The sequence below is a fragment of the Lissotriton vulgaris genome, chromosome 6, assembly GCF_964263255.1.
Source record: "Lissotriton vulgaris chromosome 6, aLisVul1.2, whole genome shotgun sequence".
Taxonomy (NCBI): Eukaryota; Metazoa; Chordata; class Amphibia; order Caudata; family Salamandridae; genus Lissotriton; species Lissotriton vulgaris.
In genome coordinates this window covers 1,701,483,882-1,701,503,346 of record NC_141694.1, presented here as the reverse complement: position 1 = coordinate 1,701,503,346, position 19,465 = coordinate 1,701,483,882, and the positions used below count along the sequence as shown (strand labels likewise).

The following is a 19,465-nucleotide window of genomic DNA, read 5'->3' as shown; positions in this document are numbered from 1 at the left end:
GATGACCATGGAGGGCAGGCGGGAAGGGCACTGGAAGTGCAATACACCAAGGAGGGCAACAGTGAGACTATACTGGCATACACACAGACAATGGAGGGAAGGTGGGAGGGCTGTCTGGGGTCAGGGGCAGCAAGCTACCCACACAGGGCTGGTGGAAGAGGCTGTGGCAGCACAGAAGGCCATGTATGGCAAGGGGGGTTCAGTGGCAACACAATGGCCATAGTGGGCAAGGGGGAGGGGCATGCACAAAGAACCATAGAGGGATGAAGGGAAGGGTAAGGGCTAGACACAGGCAAGAGAGGGCAGGGGAAGGGGCTTCACAAAAAACCACGCAGGGTGGGCAGAAGGAGAAGATGCTGCACAACAGAGCATGAAGAGAAGAAGGGAGTGGCGGCAACATGAACCATTGAGGACAGGAGGGAGGGGATAGGGGGCATGGAACTTGGTCAGGCAGGGGAGAGGTGGCAGGGACAGGCGGCAGTCATCTGACCATGTTAGGTAGGCGTGAGGTGCAATAACAGCTCAACAGAACACTCAGAGTACATAAGAAGAGCATTGGCAGGTCCATGGAACATGGTGAACAAAAAGCAGGGAGCAGGGGTAAGCACAGACATGAAAGGGTAGGGGAAGGAGGGTAGGAACAGCAAGCTAAGCACAGAGGCTAATCAGGAGGGCTTTGATGGGACATAGTATTAGGCAATGGAGGGGAAGAGGAGTGGGCAAGGACATCAAGTTAAATAGAGGACAGTGGTAGCATATCGGACAATGCAGGGCAGGAGGGAAGGGACTGGTGCGTAGACTTGACCAACAGATGATAGGGAGGATGTGGATGAGGTAGCAAGCTAACTGTTCATGGTAGGCGGGAAGGACAGTAGCAGAACAAAAGCCACACAGGGCTGTAATGAGTGAGTGAGGCATGTACTTGGACAACGGATGACAAGGAGGAGGGGGCAGGAGGAGCAAGCTTGGGTGGGGCAGCACAAGGCCAGGTCAGGCACTGCATCCAGCTCCCCCTCTGTGCAGCATTTTACTTAAAACTATAAATTCACAAAAAAAACAAATCTTACAGGGATGTTAGTTAGGTTCAGATTTTACACTTGCAAAACCACAGTTATTTCAAGGAACTATAACTCATGACCTAAGGTATCTAAGACTCGCACCATCACCAAGTACTGTTAACTACCCCAGATATTAAGTCACTCATGACATCTTCTATGACATCATTGATAATATCACTATAGCATTTACAGTGACATTATTGATGAGAAAACTTTGCATGTCAAGTGCATGAGTTATAGTTACCTTAGGGAATGAATTATAGTAACTTGAAGTAACAATAACCGCTGAATTTCTATGGACTTGTGTGTGTAAAATCTGAACCTAACTATAACATCCCTGAAATCTTTGTTTTCTTAGTGAATATATACACATGCACACACACAGCAGTTAAGTGTGCTAAGATCATAAGAAACAAACAAAGAATTTCAGCTGCTGCACGTCCATTCTGTTCAATTGATGGGAAAATGACTATCCTTTACAATTTCCGAAGCTGGCTTGCTGATATGTACTTAATCCCAGTCAATGTGCAAGAGTAAAATTAGTCACAACCATGGCATGTTTCTCTGCTGTACAGTTCAGATGTAGTGATCTCCATGCATTGCACTTGCACATCAATTATGATCATCATAAGCTGAATGTTCATTTTTGTCAGGATTCTGGTGAAAGTAGATTCAATCACTTGGTGCAATGGGCAGAGAAGACACAGTCCCACCCAAGTTTCTGCAGACATTGTTGTGTCACATAAAATCCATGATAGCTTTCACATCCCACTCCATTCCAGGAGCTGTAGACGGTAAAGGTCAACTTTATGTACTGTGTAATATGCTAAGGCACTTCAAATTAGGTCTTTTGAGTCCTAAACTCTGTCAACAATACAAATTTAGCTTTCCATAAAACAAGTTTGTACCTTTAGAATTGAATTGTATTCGAAACACATATGTAAATAAGCATTGGCAAAGCTAACAGGTCTAGCCTTAACATGCTGGTGCATTGATTGTTTTTTATTTTCCTACTGTAAGCATAGAAAAGGAGAACATACTGCCACCTACATGTGGTCACCATATGCCTGCAATACACATTTTAACTTTAAAAAACATTCATTGAAATTGCTGTTTCCTAGTGATGTTTAAAAAAGAGCTTTTCATTTTTGCCAGGCATTTTACTATTATTTTTTGTGAAGGCGAAACGAAGAAATAATCACTCAGAGAAGAAAACAAGATGATAACAGCAACACCATCATCGAGTCACTTCAACACATTATAACAGTAACTTTAAAAAGTATACAGAAAATACATCATCTTCTAACTGGGCACCCAAAATGCAGTCAAAATAAACGTCTTTAAAGATAATAAAAACGAAAATTAAAAAGCACACTTCGAAAGAGCTTTGTGACTGAAGAGAAAGGAACAATTTTTATTGGATGTGAGCAAGATGCACACGCTTTGTGCAGGCACTTAAAGTGAAGGGAGCCTATGAGTGAAGTGGGCTCACCCATTGACCCATGCTCTATGCTGTGGATTGTGGAATTAAAATGTGAATTGCAATTCAACAGACCAATGGATGAATCCTCAAAAGCCCCACTATGTGTCATATTATGTATTATTATTTTTTGGAAAACTATTCTCTGTTAATACAGTAAAAGATGCCTCTAAGCCATCAAAACGGTATTTGAAAGTTTCACATGTAAGAATATCAAAATAACCTAAAAAACATGTACTGCGATTTGAGTAATTTGTTTGACCTTCGGATTCATAATGGTATACATAATTGTATCAACTGTAATTCAGAGCAAAATATAATTTCTATGTTTTTTTTCTCTTTGGCTCTTAGTAGGTAATGGCTATTGCTGATCAGTGTGTTTGCCGTGGTATGAATTGATCACGTCACAACAGCACACAAAATAATGAAGCTGTTTGACAATAATGTATGAATGAAACAAATGTTCCACAGATGTTGAAAGGTGTCCTGGCGCTGACACGAACATGTGCACAGGATGGAAAAGAAGCTAGATATTGGTGTTAAAGAGCAAACATTTAGATGTATTCTACAGATGAAGTGATTTTGTGTGGATCACAGAGGTAGGCAGAGATTTCCCAGCATCACAAACAAAGAAAGAAAGAGAGTACCAAAGATTGTCAGTGACAACCGAAAATGACCAACCTCTGGCCCTCGTTACAATTGGCCTAGAGTTCATGATTTAACCAAAAGCTGCTCTTTACCTACAAAGAGCAAATGAAGACTTAGGGGTCTATTAGAATACTGGGCGGATCGCCACCGCCCGTATGGCGGGGGGATCCGCCCGCCATATCTCACTGCCCGCCCACTATTTCCCCCACCATATTACGATGGTGGAGGGACCCCGGCGGACATAAAGACCGTCCGACGGTTATCCACCCGTCGACGATTCGACCGGGTGGAAAAGGGGCTCAATATGGTGGCGGTGTCTGCAAGAGAAGTGTGGCTCAATGGTTAGAGTGGCAGACCCTGCTGCAGAGGTCTAGCCCGGGTCCAGGGTTCAATTCCCCGCCTCCGCGGGTCTTCGGCTCAAAATTCCACGGACCTGATAATTCTCGCCTCGGTGCCTATTCCAATCATGGAGTCCCACTCTGCAACTCTGGGCAATAGCTTGCTTAATCTCCACAACGGCCCCCACAATGCTAAGGATGCCTGGCCTCCACCTTGGGAACGCCCACGAGTGGACGCCTCACAGGGAAAGCCAGGATGGGTTCCACAGCGGTATTCGTACAAGCGCCTTGAGACCCTTGCGGGTGAGTAGTGCGCTATACAAGTATCAATTTACATCCGTATTAAAATGCATGCGGAGATGTGCCTTTCCATGGTGGCTTTGCCGCCATGGAAAGGCATGCAGATTCTGCATGTGGGGGCCCGTTGCGGGCCCCCAGCGTGTTGGGGTGTGGGGTGTACCTACATTGGCGTGGATAAGGTGGCAGGCACAAGGTGCATCCACAGCATAGTGGCGGGCGGTGCTGTGAGCACCACCCACCACAAAGTTGTGGATGGGGGATGCCACCACCACCGTGGAGGTGGCATCCTAATTTCTGGTACGGGACCGCCGCATCCCTGGCGGCCGGTCCCAGCACCGCTAGGGTGGCAGGCGGACTAAAGTCCGCCCGTAATCCTAATAGACCCCTTTTGCTCTCAGTCAATGTTGAAACAATTCTGGTTGTTGGTATCAGGTGCTGGACACCAACTGGAAATTCTTACTTTTCCTGAAATCCATAGCATTTGGTCTAACTTTGTTATTCATGGAGATGGAAGTGTTTATTGAGTTGTTTGAATGACGTCGGCATATAAAAGTTTAATATCACTATAATTTATTTGGTAAGAGATGCTGGGGAGAACCCTCTTTCCACCATTTGCATCAACTAACTCTGATTTCATAACCTTGTATCAATTAAAAGAAACTGTCTAAAATGCCAGATTAAACAAATTGCACAATGTACTGATTCAACCAGGTCCTTAGATAACTGCACATCTTTCAGCGCAACTGTTTCCAAACCTGCTTATGTTTCAAAGAGGATTCAGTAAACAAACTGGCAAAAAAATACTATGACATCTGTCAAAAGTAGACAGCGATTATTTTTGGAATAACTGGAGGTTCTCCCAACAGGTCACTGATGAAATATATGTCTTTTGAAAGCTTTTATTCGGAAAAAGAAAATGTTTTTATATTTTTGCCAGTGCTAAATTTGAGCCGGTGGTTGCAGGTGGCTCCCAACGGAACTCATTTTTGGGAAAAAGGGGAAAAGAAGGAGGAAGAGAAATACAGGAAAAAACGTGACAAACTAAGAAATCAAGGATGAAAAAGAACATAAAAGAGTGAGGTAAAGAGGCAGGGGGTGTTTGTCTGGTGGTGGATAAAAGAGGCACAAGGTGAAATCAGGACTATGCAGCCTTAGTATTCAGCATCCCTGATATCCAACAGCTCTCTCTGCTCTGGCTGAGGGCTTCCGCGCAAAACTTAAGGTGCCGGAACTTAGTCTTTTCCGTATTAAGCACTGTTTTTGCAGACTTGCCACATCACCCCTAACTGACACATCTTGGGATCAGTCCAGAGGTCCTGCAGAGCATCCTGATGGCATAATCAAGGTGTGGTCTGCAAGGCTTTTGCCTGTTCTGCACTTCTGCCCCTAAGTAATCTTGCCAAACTGGCTCCTTCCCTTCAAAACTTCTGAAGGAGCCCCTAATGCAATGAGTTCTGCCTTTTTTCTATTGTCCATGTGAAAAGGGCATGCCAAGGCTTGACAGTGAGTGTCAGCTTATCACGCTATACAGATTTCTTCTCCACTTCCTACCTCTACCAAGAAAAGTGTAATCTCACCCAAAATGCTCTGGGAAGGCTTCTGAGCTGTTAGCTGTCCACTACAGTAGTTAGCTTGGTCCGGCAGCATAGATTAAAAGCCTCAAGCTCACAGGGACACATGACAATACTGCAGGAAGCATGAGGGAGCGCACATATATAGCCAAATTAATAATTATTTATACTTGGGACCCTTTTAAAATAGAAAAAGCAATGCTAGTCATCTTTGTGAGTTGAGCCAATGAATTTTTTTTATTTTATGCAGTTTTTAAGTGCAAATACAGTGGAGCACTACAGTATTACACTCTTGCTTCCTTACACCTCCAGTGAACCGGTCATCCTCTTCCATCTCTTGATGCAAATTTAAAAGTTGTTTACATAAAACAAATTATCTGTATAAAAGAGATATGGCTAATGTCACTTTAGATGCATTGCTTCAGCATGAATCTTTCAAAAAGAGGAAAATCCTTTACATCTCTATTTAATGGGGCAAAACTTCTTAACTTGGGTAAAGAATATAGAGATGAAATTCATAAGATTACTAATATTGCCATAGTCCAAGGGTACCCTGAGCTTATTTTAACACAGCTGTATAATTTAAAATCAACTTCTGCTCCTACCTCTTTGTACTCTTGAATTTAGTACCACATTATCACGTATCTGTACTTCCAATATACTGAGTCCCATGTAATTCATTAGACCATCCTATTCAAAAGCTTCTCATGCCCATGACGCCTCCTATCTGTACAGTTCAAAGTATCATCATTAGTACAATTTTACAATGAAGGACAAGTGAGAACCCCAGAATGAAATACTTAGCTAAAATGAAAAGCTAATCAAAGAATGGAAACTTTAAAGTCAGTTGTCAGGTTAATATGTTGCTACTTCAACTGAGTTGTAATGCACCTGGCCATTGAACTGTAGGTAAAGGTAAAGCCAAAACATGTTTACCTTAAAATGGTCTTTGTTTCATTAAAGAGGCTCTAGTCAACGCAGGTGGGATGCATTTTGGCAGCGGTGTAGATGAAGGGGGAGGTCAGCACCCCACCTGTAAATGTTTGGCCCCTCCTCAACTCCTTGTGCCGAGATCATCTGCGGCGTACCCCAGGGATCCTCCCTCAGCGCGATACTGTTTAACATTTACATGGCCCGCTCGCACACGTTGCTCACAGCACGACTTCAACATAATCTCCTATTCCGACGTCACTCAGCTGATCCTCTCCCTCACCAAGGACCCCATCACCATCAAAGCCAACCTCCACGAAGGAATGAAGGCTGTCACCGACTGGATGAAGACCAGCTGTCTAGAGCTGAACTCGGACAAGACGGAGGTCCTCATCCTCGGCTCCAACCCTTCAGCCTGGGATGACTCCTAGTGGCCGACGGCACTGGGGGCAGCCCCGACACCCACCGACCAAGCACACAACCTGGGAATCATCCTTGACTCAACACTCTCAATGACCAAGTAAGTCAACGCCGTCTCCTCCTCCTGCTTTAACACCCTCCGGATGCTCCACAAGATCTACAGATGGATCCCAACAGATACAAGAAAGACAGTCACCCAGGCCCTCGTCAGCAGCAGACTCAACTACGGAAATGCCCTCTAAGCGGGAGCTCCGACCAAGCTCATCAAACGACTACAACGCATCCAAAACGCCTGGGCACGACTGATCTTCGACGTGCTACGGCCACATCACCCCCCACCTGAGAAACCTGCACTGGCTCCCCGTCATCAAGAAGATATCCTTTAAGCTCCTCACCCACGCACACAAGGCACTCCACAAGTCTGGCCCAGCCTTCCTCAGCAGACGGCTCTCCTTCTACATCCCCAACGGCCTCTAAGCTCCGCCGACTTCTCACTCGCCACCGTCCCGCGCATCCGAAGAACAACCACCGGTGGGAGATCCTTCTCCCACCTCGCCGTGAAGACATGAAACACCCTCCCACTGAGCCTATGACAGACCCAAGACCTGCTGACCTTCAGGAGGATACCCAAGACCTGGCTGTTCGATCAGTAGGGCCCCCCCCCCCAGTGCCTTGAGACCCTTGCGAGTATGTAGTGCGCTTTACAAAAGATTGATTTATTGATTGATTGTGCCCACCACCAGCAACAGCCACAACCAGCCTAAACAGACTCTGCCCTCACAGCCTGGGAACAGTGATGTTGTTCCTGTTTACATTTCACATTTTACTTACTCTTGCATTCCCAAGGAGTATTTGCTTTTTCAAAGATGGTGTGTTTCTGTAGTTTTTTCATGCACATATTTCTCATATATATAGCATGTAGTGTGAACAGCAGAGGTGCACACAATATTCCTTTCTGCCAGTGGAATTGGCAAAATGTTGTTGACTTTGCATTACTCCTGTAAAACGGAACTCAAGCCAAATTCAGATGTTTTTCTCGTGCACACTCCAAAACAGTGAGTTGGCTAGTTGAAGCAAGATATTGGGATCCCCTAACCCAATTTCTGGTTGCTACGAGGACATCCGGTGAGATTTTTCTAACAATGGTTGTTGCTGGCACTCACAACCATTCACGGTCAGAAGACTGATGCTCAAGTAAATAAATCTACTCAAGCAGCAACTTGAGTAGCAGCGTCCGCTGGAACACCATGTGGTGCTGTTTGTGCTGATTTTTCAGCGTGGAACGTTCTCCCTATACTAAATTACAGCGCAAGCAGCATGACATGGCTGTTTCTGCTTATTGACAGAACTCCGTGGAAACTCGCTGAGTTTTTTTGTAACTCTGCAGAATTCTGTGACGTAAAATTCCACAAGTTGCGCTCACTCATAGTGAAGAGTTGCTCTTATAAAACTATGTGAGTTCAGTTTGTGAGTGAGACATGATTGAGAGCTATGGAGTTCAGGCTGAACACTGCACAATTCTCACAGTGCCTGTCAGTGGATTATAAAGGGGTTTGGAATACATGCTCATCCGAAATTTGGACCCTCTGCACAGCACGCAGAACAATGCTTAGGTGTGGCAATTATAATTGTGATTTTATTCGAAAGTGTGTGAAGGAAGTACATAGCTGTCAATATATTAAAAAGTTGAAAAATAAAGAAAATGCAGTGTGCACAAGTGAGCGGGTGCATTGTGTGTGCGGGGGCATTGTAGAAAGAGTTGCAAGGAAGTATATGCTGGAGAGAGTAAAAAGAGGACACTGAAAAGGTAAGAAATAAGGTGTGAAATAAGCAGATTGAGTGTTTCAGAAAGATATGAGGATAAAACAACCATAAATCTCTCACAAGGAGAGTGGTGGAAAGAGAAAGGTAGAGACGGATACACTCCAAAGACCTTGCTCCTTCCACTGACCATAGCAATCTGTAATTCAGTCTGAGAAAAAAGGTTATATACATATGTATGTGTATGAAGGAGAAGCACACCAATGTGATATGTTTGTTGAGTTTACAAATTTTGCTGTCAGATCTGCTAATTGTTGAAATAATTGTGAATGTTTTGTTGTAACTTCAGAACTGAAGAACATGTTTAATTTGATCTACTTTTGAAAATGAAGAAAGGAAAAAACTTTATTTAAACAAATAAACAAAAAAGTCTCCTGCAACAGTGCACAGTGGTCGGGTGTGATTTCACTCGAGGTAGGTATATACATGTGTATACATATTCATGATCACCTGTTGTCGGAGGCCGCACCAGTTTTACATGTGGAAACTTGCTTAAAAATCGTGTCTAGAGATGCCATTGCATTTTGGAGGGAAAATGCAAGCCATAACAGCATGCATCTTCAAATCTTGTGGTACACAATGCTACTTTGTAAGCTTGGTCACGAAACTATATAAGAGCATTCAGGGCCACATAGCGGACTATTTGCCACCCGTAGATCCTCCTCTATATTTAGCCCTTCTTACAGAAACCCACTGATTTTCCATTACCATACAACTTTAAATCAGGTCCTATATGTCTTCTCAAGGTCCTCGTTTACCTGGGTATTCTACCAATTGGTCAATAGCTACAAGCATGCAACCATCTGAGCGGGTTGTTCCCCAGCATATAAACAGCTGCCACAGAAGTCACAGATATGTCTGTTCCTGGAAGTCTTCCACAGTGGAGCAAGTCCTTAGAGTGGAGATTGAAGCCAGAAGTTAAAATATCTCATCAGGTTTTTCTTTAGTACACAGAGCAGAATTTCATTTCAGTATAGCAGCATGGAGCCATTCTCTTATTTTGCTCAGCCTGTCTTGTTCTTATTGAAAGTGGGCTGATTAAGCTTCTCATAAGAGAATGACTCTGATGGTTGCACCTAATCCCATCACTAAAGACTTCTCCAAGTCTCCCCTCCTCCTTTCCAACATTTCTAGGAACTACTATCCACGGTGTTACATGCATGTTACTGATTTGGCATCGCAATGGATCCCCTAATGCGCACTTCGATAGTCAATATAACAAAAATTAAAAACCAAACTTTTATCATTAAAGCAATTAAAATGTGAATTTACATTAAAATCTGGATTATTATTTTTTTTGCCTCAAACTTTGCATTAATCTTGACATCGTTTATTTGACGAAAATTATTTAGTACCTTACTACTTTTCCACTTCTCTTGGTATTCTTCTCGAAAATGCAAGGTTCCAAACGGGTTTTTTCTGTACTCCGTTGTTGAATGAACTGATGGCTCATACGGTTTGTCTTTGTGACTGATGCAAACTTTGATGAAGCTGAAGATGAAATGAATACAAAATACATGATTTAGATAAGTAGGAAACATGTATATTTTGGTTTTGAGCTAGATGAGTAAGTGATACACAGTTATATGTTACTTTTTGAGTTCAGAGTGAATGAGATAAAACAACAAACCCAAAAACATTTATCATAACAGTGAATGAGCATGTTCATTTCCTTCAGTACTATAAGAATATCTAGTGCTGCATGTTATGACTGTTATGACTGGATGAGAGGCCACTGTGTTAGAACACACAACACAACACTAGAAGTAAAAGCAAGCTTAACCCGTTGGCTGCTGTCGTCTGCCAATGGTCGTCACGTGCACTACCTTGGTAGTGCTGCGCACGTCCGTTCGCCGACGCTGCCCCCACCCCTTTTTCGAACGTTCAGCACTGGAGCTGAACGTTCGACGCAGCCAACGAGTTAAGATACGTCATATGATATGTCGGGAAACAGCCTTTACAACGAAGGCTGAACAACTAAATGCCTTTACAACGAAGGCTAAACAACGACAATGTGTTTACAACAAATATTTTTAAAACAATTTTTTTAACAACGAGTATGCCTTTACCACGGATTAAAGGTGAAGGCATACTCGTAATAAAAGAGTTACACTTAAATGTAAGTATTTTGGTGAGTATTAAAGGTAAGTATTATGTGTAATATATATATATATATGATTCCAGCTGACTGGGACACCACCGGGAGACGATTGCCGTCAGGATGTGATCGCGCAGCAGACAGTGGGCAAACCCACACGGCTGACAATTGTTGGGGCATTACTGAGTGCACGGACCGGTCATTGTACCTTGAGTCCACGTGTTTGAAGGATTTGCCTACATATCCTGTCTGTGTGATCTGAACGGACTACGGACCAGTGTGGGGACTCAATCTACCAGCATGCATAGCGAGGACTGCTGCAGAGGTATGAAGACCGGCACCTCTGATTTGACACGCTTGCCTCCAATGGGAGTATACTGAGCAGGATATACCCCACACCCCACACAGAACTATCGAACCTAGGAACACAATGCTGGCAATGAGGAAGGCAAACGCCGAAACGCGTCTGCCAGGTGTTTTTATGGAACTGTGATGTCCGGATGGTGGCAATAAAACTTTCCTGGTGTGGTCCCAATGCATGTGTCAGACCCGTTCTTTAGGAAGAGGCGAGGCTGGTGGTGGATATATATATATATATATATGTATATATATATATATATATATATATATGTATATATATATATATATATATATATATATGTATATATATATATATATATATATATATATATATATATATATATATATATATATATATATATATATATATATATATATATATATATATATATATATATATATCATTTGCCAAGAAATACGACGCACCCAGAGGAGAGGTGGATCGAAGAAGAGCCCAGGGCATGGTATCGCCAGTCAATACATCAGAATCAGAAGTCACCGACAGTGAAGCTGTGGAGGAACAAAGAAAAAGAACGACAGCCGGGAAGCAAAAAGGTGGACAAACCTCTATCAGAAGAAAAACAAACAAATAATGATCGCTGGGCAAACAGCTGACCTTACGGTAGTCAACCTATCCAATAGAACATTAACGGAAGCAGAAGAAAACCTACTTAGCTGAGGCCTCAGCTTCTGCCCTAACAATAAGAGTGAATATACGCAGACGAGATTTGACCTGTACACGTTCGTAAGAAAACTCAAATTACACAAATACCACCAACTCAGAACATCATCCAAAGGACCTAAACCTGCCAATAAAAGACTGACTGCTACCGATATCCTATCCTGTGAAGATCTGAGGGGGATAGAAAACCTAGAAAATTTAAGGATGGAAAGGAATGCGCAAAGCTCACAAGGCAACACCATGATCGACAGAGCAACGATCAATAACATCACACAGGAGAGGGAGGAGAGCGGCCTTAAATCCATGTCGACATTCTGTCCAGTAATGCCATGGGATGCGATAGACGCCTTCTCCGAGACTGTTCTGAAAGATCTGGTGACTCTAAGAAGCAAACGAACAACGTTAAGGGGAAATTATAACATCAACCCTCAAGAAAGAGATGCTCTGATAAATCTCCAGAAAGATGAAAATACTATAATCAAGCCCTCAGATAAGGGCGGCAATGTGGTCCTACTCACTAGGGAATACTATCATAAAGAAGCACTAAGACAGCTCTCGGATAAGCAATATTATCAACAAACAGATGAGAGAAAATACAAGGATGGCATAAGGAGATATGATGAACTGGTCAGCAAGTGGTACATGAAACTAATGTTGGGAAGTGATGAAAATATGTATTTACGCAGCAACAACCCCACAATTCCCACCTTTTATCATCTTCCAAAACTACATAAAAATGCAGTAGAACCACCTGGATGACCAATAGTGGCATCTATCAACGGATTAACAGAAAATATGTCAAAGTTTATAGATAGCTTCTTGTTTCCCCTTGTGACCCAACTAAAATCCCACATAAAAGACACTAAGGATTTTCTGATGAAAATTGCAGATATAGTATGGGATCCATCTTCTCTTATTGGTACTAGACATAACAAGTCTTTATACCAATATCAAGCATGAACTGGGCCTAGTAGCAGTGGAGCATTTCCTAAACAAAAGACCTGCAAGGTTTGCACTATGTATGTATGTTGTATACTTGTAAAGCGCACAGGAATTGGGAATTGGAATTGGAAAGGTTCTTGTATAGCGCATGGCTACTCGGAAGCATCCCAGCGCTTGAAGAATGATGGAAATGCGGAGTTTAGGGGAAAGACAGATTATGGTCTAGGAAACAGTAGTGTTTTTAGTTGTTTTCGGAACACCAGAAGGCTGGGTTCTAGACGAAGTGATAGTGGTTTGGCGTTCCAAAGTTTCGCCGCGTTTCGGGAGAAGAGGCGATCCCCAGACCGGACTTTATTGGTCCTGGGCGTTATGAGGAGGTTTTGGTGGTTAGAGCGAAGGTGCCTAGATGGAACATAGGGTCTGATCATATCCTTCAGAATGGGCGGGCCGCTCCCATACAGAGTCTTGTGTACCAGACATAGGGTCTTGAAGTGGATTCGCTCCTTCATTGGGAGCCAGTGCAACGCCCTTAATGCAGGGGCTGCGGTGGTACGACGACTAGTTCCGGTAAGTAGCCTTGCTGCAGAGTTTTGAGCAATCTGCAGTTGACGGATGACTGAGATGGGGGCTCCCAAGTAAAGGGCGTTTCCATAGTCCAGCCGGGATAGAATGAGGGACTGGACTATGGTTTTCTTCTCAGTCTCCGGCAGCTGGGGAAGAATTTTCCGTATCGTTTTTATTAGGCCGAAGCATGTGGCCACGGTCTTTTTCGCCTGAGTTTTAAAAGAGAGCTCATTGTCGAGCCAGAACCCTAGGCTTTTTATCTCCGTTTTGGGGGTGGGTCCGGGTCCCATGCAGGAAGGTCACATGGTGGGGGTGTTGAAGGAGGCCTTTCTTCCGAGCAACATTAGCTCGGGTTTTCCTCCGTTCAGCTTTAGTTGGGAGGCATCCATCCAACCTGCGACTTCAACCAGGCAGCTACAGAGATTGTTTTGAGGGGAGTCTGCCTGGGTGAGAGAGACTACTAGCTGGGTGTCGTCAGCGTAGCTCACCAGTTGGATTCCGAAGGGGGCTACTACCTCAGCCAAGGGGGCCATATACACATTGAACAGTGTGGGGCTAAGGGAGGAGCCCTGTGGCACCCCACACTGCAATGGTATTGGGAGGGAGCAGTTGGTGTCCGAGAAGACTTTAAAAAGTCTGTTACTGAGAAAGGATTTAAGCCAAGCCAGAGCTTTGCCTGTGACTCCAATTCTCTCTAGGCGAGCGAGTAGGACACGGTGATTAACCGTGTCGAAGGCGGCGCTGAGGTCCAGGAGGATAATGGCCGCGCTGCCACCTGCGTCCAGAATCCTCCTGGATACCTCAACCACCCTCAGCAAGGCCGTTTCCATTCCCTGTCCTTTCCGGAAGCCAGTTTGTGTGGGATGGAGCAGATTTTGAGACTCTAAGTAAGATGCCAATTGTTTGTTGACCCACTTTTCAGCCAGCTTACTAATACCGGGGAGGAGGGAAATGGGACGGTAATTAGAGAAATCCTCAGGATTAAGGTTTGGTTTTTTTAACAAGGCCTTTACCATGGCTAATTTCCAATCTTGAGGGACTATCCCAGAGTCCAAGGAGGTATTAACAAGATCGATGATATTTCTACTGACCTGGGGAAGGACAAGTTTCAAAATAGACATAGGGGCGGGATCAAGAGGGGAGCCACTCTTTATGGAGTTAAAAAGGGAGGGGAAGAGTTCGTCGCTAAGGGGGTGGAAAAGTGCTAAGCCAGGTGAGGCGGGGTTAGTGTCGTCCCTCGATGGAGGATTGAACTCTACTCCTGGGGATGGGGGAAGGGAAAGTAGAATTTTTTCGATTTTCGTGGCAAAGAAATTTGCTAAGTCATTGCAACGAGCACCGGATTCTTCCGGGGAAAGTTCGGATGTGGGAGGGTCAGGGGCCTTGATCAGCGTTTTTACGATTTGAAACATTTCTCTCGGAGCATTGGCGGATTTCTCAACTTTTTCGGCATAGAAGGTAGAGCTGCCCACAACGCGGGCGTCCCGGCGCTGTATACCGCTAGGGAACCCGTCCTGGCTTTCCCTGTGAGATGGTCCCTTCTGGGCACCCCCAAGGTGAGACCAGGCATCCCCGGAGTTGAAGGGGCCGTTGTGAAGATTAAGCAAGCTATTGCCCAGAGTTGCAGAGTGGGACCCAAGGTTAGAGTAGGCGCCGAGGCGAGAATTATCAGGTCGCGGACATTTTGACCCAAGACCCTGCCGCGTTGGGAATCGAACCCTGGTCCCGGGCCGATCTCAGCTTCCGGGTCTGCCACCTCTAACCATTGAGCCACACTTCGCACTACACAACCAGATGTTGCTGGAATTCATAGAATTCTGTCTAACAAACCACATTTTCCTGTTCGATGATCGACTATACACACAGATTTCCGGAACTGCGATGGGCACCTGCTTTGCCCCCAGCTATGCGAACTTGTTCGTTGGCTGGTGGGAGGAGCAGGTGCCCATGGCACTTCGGATTGAGGGACAGGAAACGGGGCAGGTGGTGAGGTGGTTTAGATATATTGACGACCTCTTCATCGTGTGGCAAGGGACGATGGAGGGGGCACACCAATATATAGAAGTCCTAAATGACAACAACTGCAACCTACACTTTTCGGGAACGGTTAGTGCAACTACGGTTGACTACCTTGACCTGAGGGTGAGTGTGGATAAAGATGGGTTGCAAACCTCACTATACCGAAAACCCACGGCAGGCATTTCCATCCTGAGAGCTGATAGCAATCATCCCACGAGACTAATACAAAGTATTCCGTATGGTGAACTGCTCAGGATGAATAGGAACAGCAGGAGGGAGCAGGATTTTGAGTTAGCCGCAGAGAGATGCATAGAGAGATTTTGTAGAAGAGGATATGATCCCGTTTCCCTATCCAAAACTCTGAAAAAAGTCAGAAAAATCAAAAGAGAAGATCTTTTTAAGCCAAAACCTGAAAACGGACAATCTAGCAACGAAAATAAATTTCGTTTGATTACACCTTATACCAGCGAATCTATGAACTTAAGAAGAATATTGCAGCGAAACTGGCATATTCTGAAAACTGATCCCATCCTCAAGGATGATATTCCAGCAAAACCCCTAGTCACCTACCGGAAGGCAAGGTCCTTGAAAGACTCATTGGTGAAAAGCCACTTTGAAAAAGCCACCACCAGGACAGGCAAAATTGCAGAGATGGGGGGTTTTTACCCCTGCGGGAAATGTAAAGCCTGCACAGGAAGCAGAAGAGTGCGTAAATATGAAATTCCTGGCGTGGAGATGTCCAAAACCATCAACAAGTTTATGACATGCAGTACCAACTATGCAGTCTACTGTCTGGTCTGCCCATGCGGCCTAAAATATATTGGGAGCACGATCCATCAACTCAAGATCAGGGTCCTGGAACATCTAAGGGCAATTGACAAGGCAGACCCGGCGTACCCTGTAGAAAGACATTTCGACCAAATGCATCAAAGAGATAGAAGTAAGCTGCAGTATTTTGGCCTTGATTTTGTGCCCAAAAGTGTGAGAGGAGGAGACAGACTGAAGAAACTGAGACGCCTGGAATCCAGGTATAATATTGACCTCATGTCTAAGGCACCACTTGGACTGAACAGCGGAGAAGAACTGGCTGTTCATTTGGGAAAATAATCCAATAAATGAGCTGAGTACTTAACTGATCGTAGATAACTGGTTTTGGCCTTCCCAAGAACTTTGAAATTTGACAATCATGAACCTTTTGTGATGAGATAATCTGAGTGAAAATGTAGTATATGACATTTAAGTTCGTTTGTATTATATGTTGCCCTAGTAACTCCTAGAATATCCCGCCCACCCCAATTAACATAGAACTGCAAGCTAATTGTTATAAAAGTAACTTGGCGGATGAGTAAGGAATAGGCGTTAGGAATATTATTATCTGTAAAGATATGGTGCAACATATTGAATGCTTTAATTTAATTTAATTTAAGCTTTATTTGGCTATATGATTTTGAGTGACATTGCACTTGGTGTAAATAAGCTGGTATGTGTAAGCATAGACCTGCCAATACATGGCTTGATGGACAGATGGTAATCTTGAATGCGGGGGCTGTAAGGCTTTATGCCCCCCCTTTGTATCTCCCCGCAATGTGGTAATGCGGGGAGCTATGCCGATACACGGCAATATACTTTATATCAAGGTTACATTTAGAGTCTAAGAGAGCGCGTATGGAATAATTTGTACTTACATGTTCCAAGATGGCGCGACCTAAAATAACAACTGAGTCCGTCAACTATGTCTATGAATGTCTGCATAAACCCCCGAGCCATCTCGCACAATGTAATTGACACTGATGAAGGCTTGATGCTGAAACGCGTCTGTTAACTTTGTGATTAAAAACCTATGGTGTGAGCACTGATAACTTTGGTTCCACGAGTGCGGTTCTTTAGAAAAACAAAGTCTAAAGCTGAGCGTTGTGTATATATATATATATTCACTGAAAAAACCATAGGTTTCACACCAGTTATAGTTAGGAATTAGCATTTAAAAAACCTATTAAATTCACTAAAAAAACCATAGGTTTCACATCAGTTCTAGTTAGCTGGAAATTTTACTGACATAAAACCATTGAAATTCCACGTTATAGTTAGTTGGACTCACTATACCATGTCATGAGTGATGTAATATGTGACGTCATCAGCAGTGCATTACACGCGCAAGTTATAGTGAGTCCAACTAACTATAACGTGGAATTTCAATGGTTTTATGTCAGTAAAATTTCCAGCTAACTATAACTGATGTGAAACCTATGGTTTTTTTAGTGAATTTAATAGGTTTTTTAAATGCTAATTCCTAACTATAACTGGTGTGAAACCTATGGTTTTTTCAGTGAATTTCATTGGTTTTTTAAATGCTAATTCCTAACTATAACTGGTCTGAAACCTATGGTTTTTTCAGTGTATTTCATAGGTTTTTTTAATGCTAATTCCTAACTATAAGTCTCACTTTATAAGTAAGACTGTTAGCGCTCTAGTTGTTTAGAACACTCTGATACATTCTGTCATTGGGCTACAGTTGGGCTATATTTGAGCTATATATTTTTTTTGTCTCTGGTGGCCATCTTTGGGCTACATTGGGCTATATTGGGCTACATTTGGGCTACATTTTGGCTCTAACATATATAAAGCCCAATGTAGCACAATACATATTTTTCCAAAGTTAATTTTCGTAAAAAGCACTTCAGAATAGGGCTACCTGTCCCTACAATTTTCCCTTTTTTTTTTTGAGCGCTCCCGGGGCGCGCTCCGGGGAGGGTCCCGAGAGCGCCAATATCGCGAACGAAAACATGATCGTGACGTATCGCGTAGCCGCGTCCGAGTGATACGCACGGCGTAAGCGCACCCGGAAGCACTCAAGCGAATACGATCGCGCAATGTAGGCGTCTGACACGCTTACGCGGCGCTCCCCTGGCCGCGCCCCGGGGCTTGTCGCGTAAGCGCGTCGGGTCATGTGACCAGAAAATAACACTTTTCATTGGTTCATAACAGTTTTGGTTTCATAATGATGAAGCCCATGGTCATGTGACTTGTAAATAACACTTTTCATTGGTTCAATAATTATTTTTTTCTAAATTTAGAGAAACCCACCCATTTCTCTAACTATTGATTTGCACTTGGAGAGAGCAAGAGGTGTTTTGTGAATTTTCAACTCATTACTTTCCTGATCTACAGCAATGGCTGCAAGGGAGTCATCCAGCAGTGATTCAGATGGATTTGTGCAAGAGGACCCTCCTCACCAGAAAACAAAGAACCACTTCATCTGGAAATTTTATGACATCCCTGAAGGACAAAAAAAAGTTTATGCAAGTAAAGTAACTTGTAAAATATATGGAAGTATTTTATCCAGAGGCAATCCTCTAAAAAAATACAGCTTTGGAAATGCCAATTTAATTAGGCATGTCAAAAGAAGACACCCAAAAAATTATTCCAGGGAGAGTGTCAGGGAGCTGGCAGAGAAGGCACGAAGAGATGGCAGCAGCACCTCCACTGGTGGAGCAACACCTTCAGGTTCAACACGTGCAAGAATGGTCCCTAACGTCCAGCCGGTTTTCGCAGGCATAAAATTTTTATGCGTGGACTATGACGAACTACTCTGTTATGGGGAGCAGATCGTTGAACTCATTGCAATAGAGAGACAGGAACACCGATGCTCTCCCCGTCCCTAAATGTTCTCATTTTTTTGCTCCTGTTGAGCATTTTTTGAATCCCTGTTTTTGTTTTTCCCCTGTAAAAAATCCAAAAAAAATATAAAATTGTTTCAAAAAGTATAAAAAAATATAAAACAACAAAAACAAAAAAAAAGTTCTTTTCAGAACTACCTCCAATTTATAAAAAAATGCTATTGTTTTTTTAAAAAGTGTCATTCTTTTTCTCAATCGTACACTCACCTGTCCGCTCCCCGGTGCGCGTACTGGGCGCTCCCCCCGCGCAAATCAAAAAAAAAAATTGTTTTTTGCCCCGTACGGCCCTTTTATGACCCCCACATCAAACCTAGGGGGTCAGGGGGGTGTACCCTGCCCCCTTTTGCTCATTTCCCCCCTTGATTTTTACCACCTCAATCCTACCGAGGTACAAGATGGCGGCCGCTGCGGACTGTTTTGAATGTTTACAGACACCCGAGAGCCAATCAGCTTTCCGTACGCAAGTCGCGTGGCGCGCTTTGAGCGCTCCCCGGTGCGCGTACCGGGGCGCGGCTCTAGATATATATATTTTTTTTAACCTAAATTACTCAAAATCC

The 19,465-nt window shown here is 43.7% G+C and overlaps 1 protein-coding gene across 1 annotated transcript in view; it reads right to left on the bottom strand.

The window, feature by feature from the left end:
- SPATA17 (spermatogenesis associated 17) overlaps positions 1 to 19,465 on the bottom strand; it is an 895,854-nt gene that overhangs the window by 187,703 nt on the left and 688,686 nt on the right. Inside the window, exon 9 of the mRNA XM_086925466.1 lies at positions 9,922 to 10,057. Coding sequence (XP_086781592.1) covers positions 9,922 to 10,057 — 136 coding nt within the window. The remainder of the gene's footprint in view (positions 1 to 9,921; positions 10,058 to 19,465) is intronic.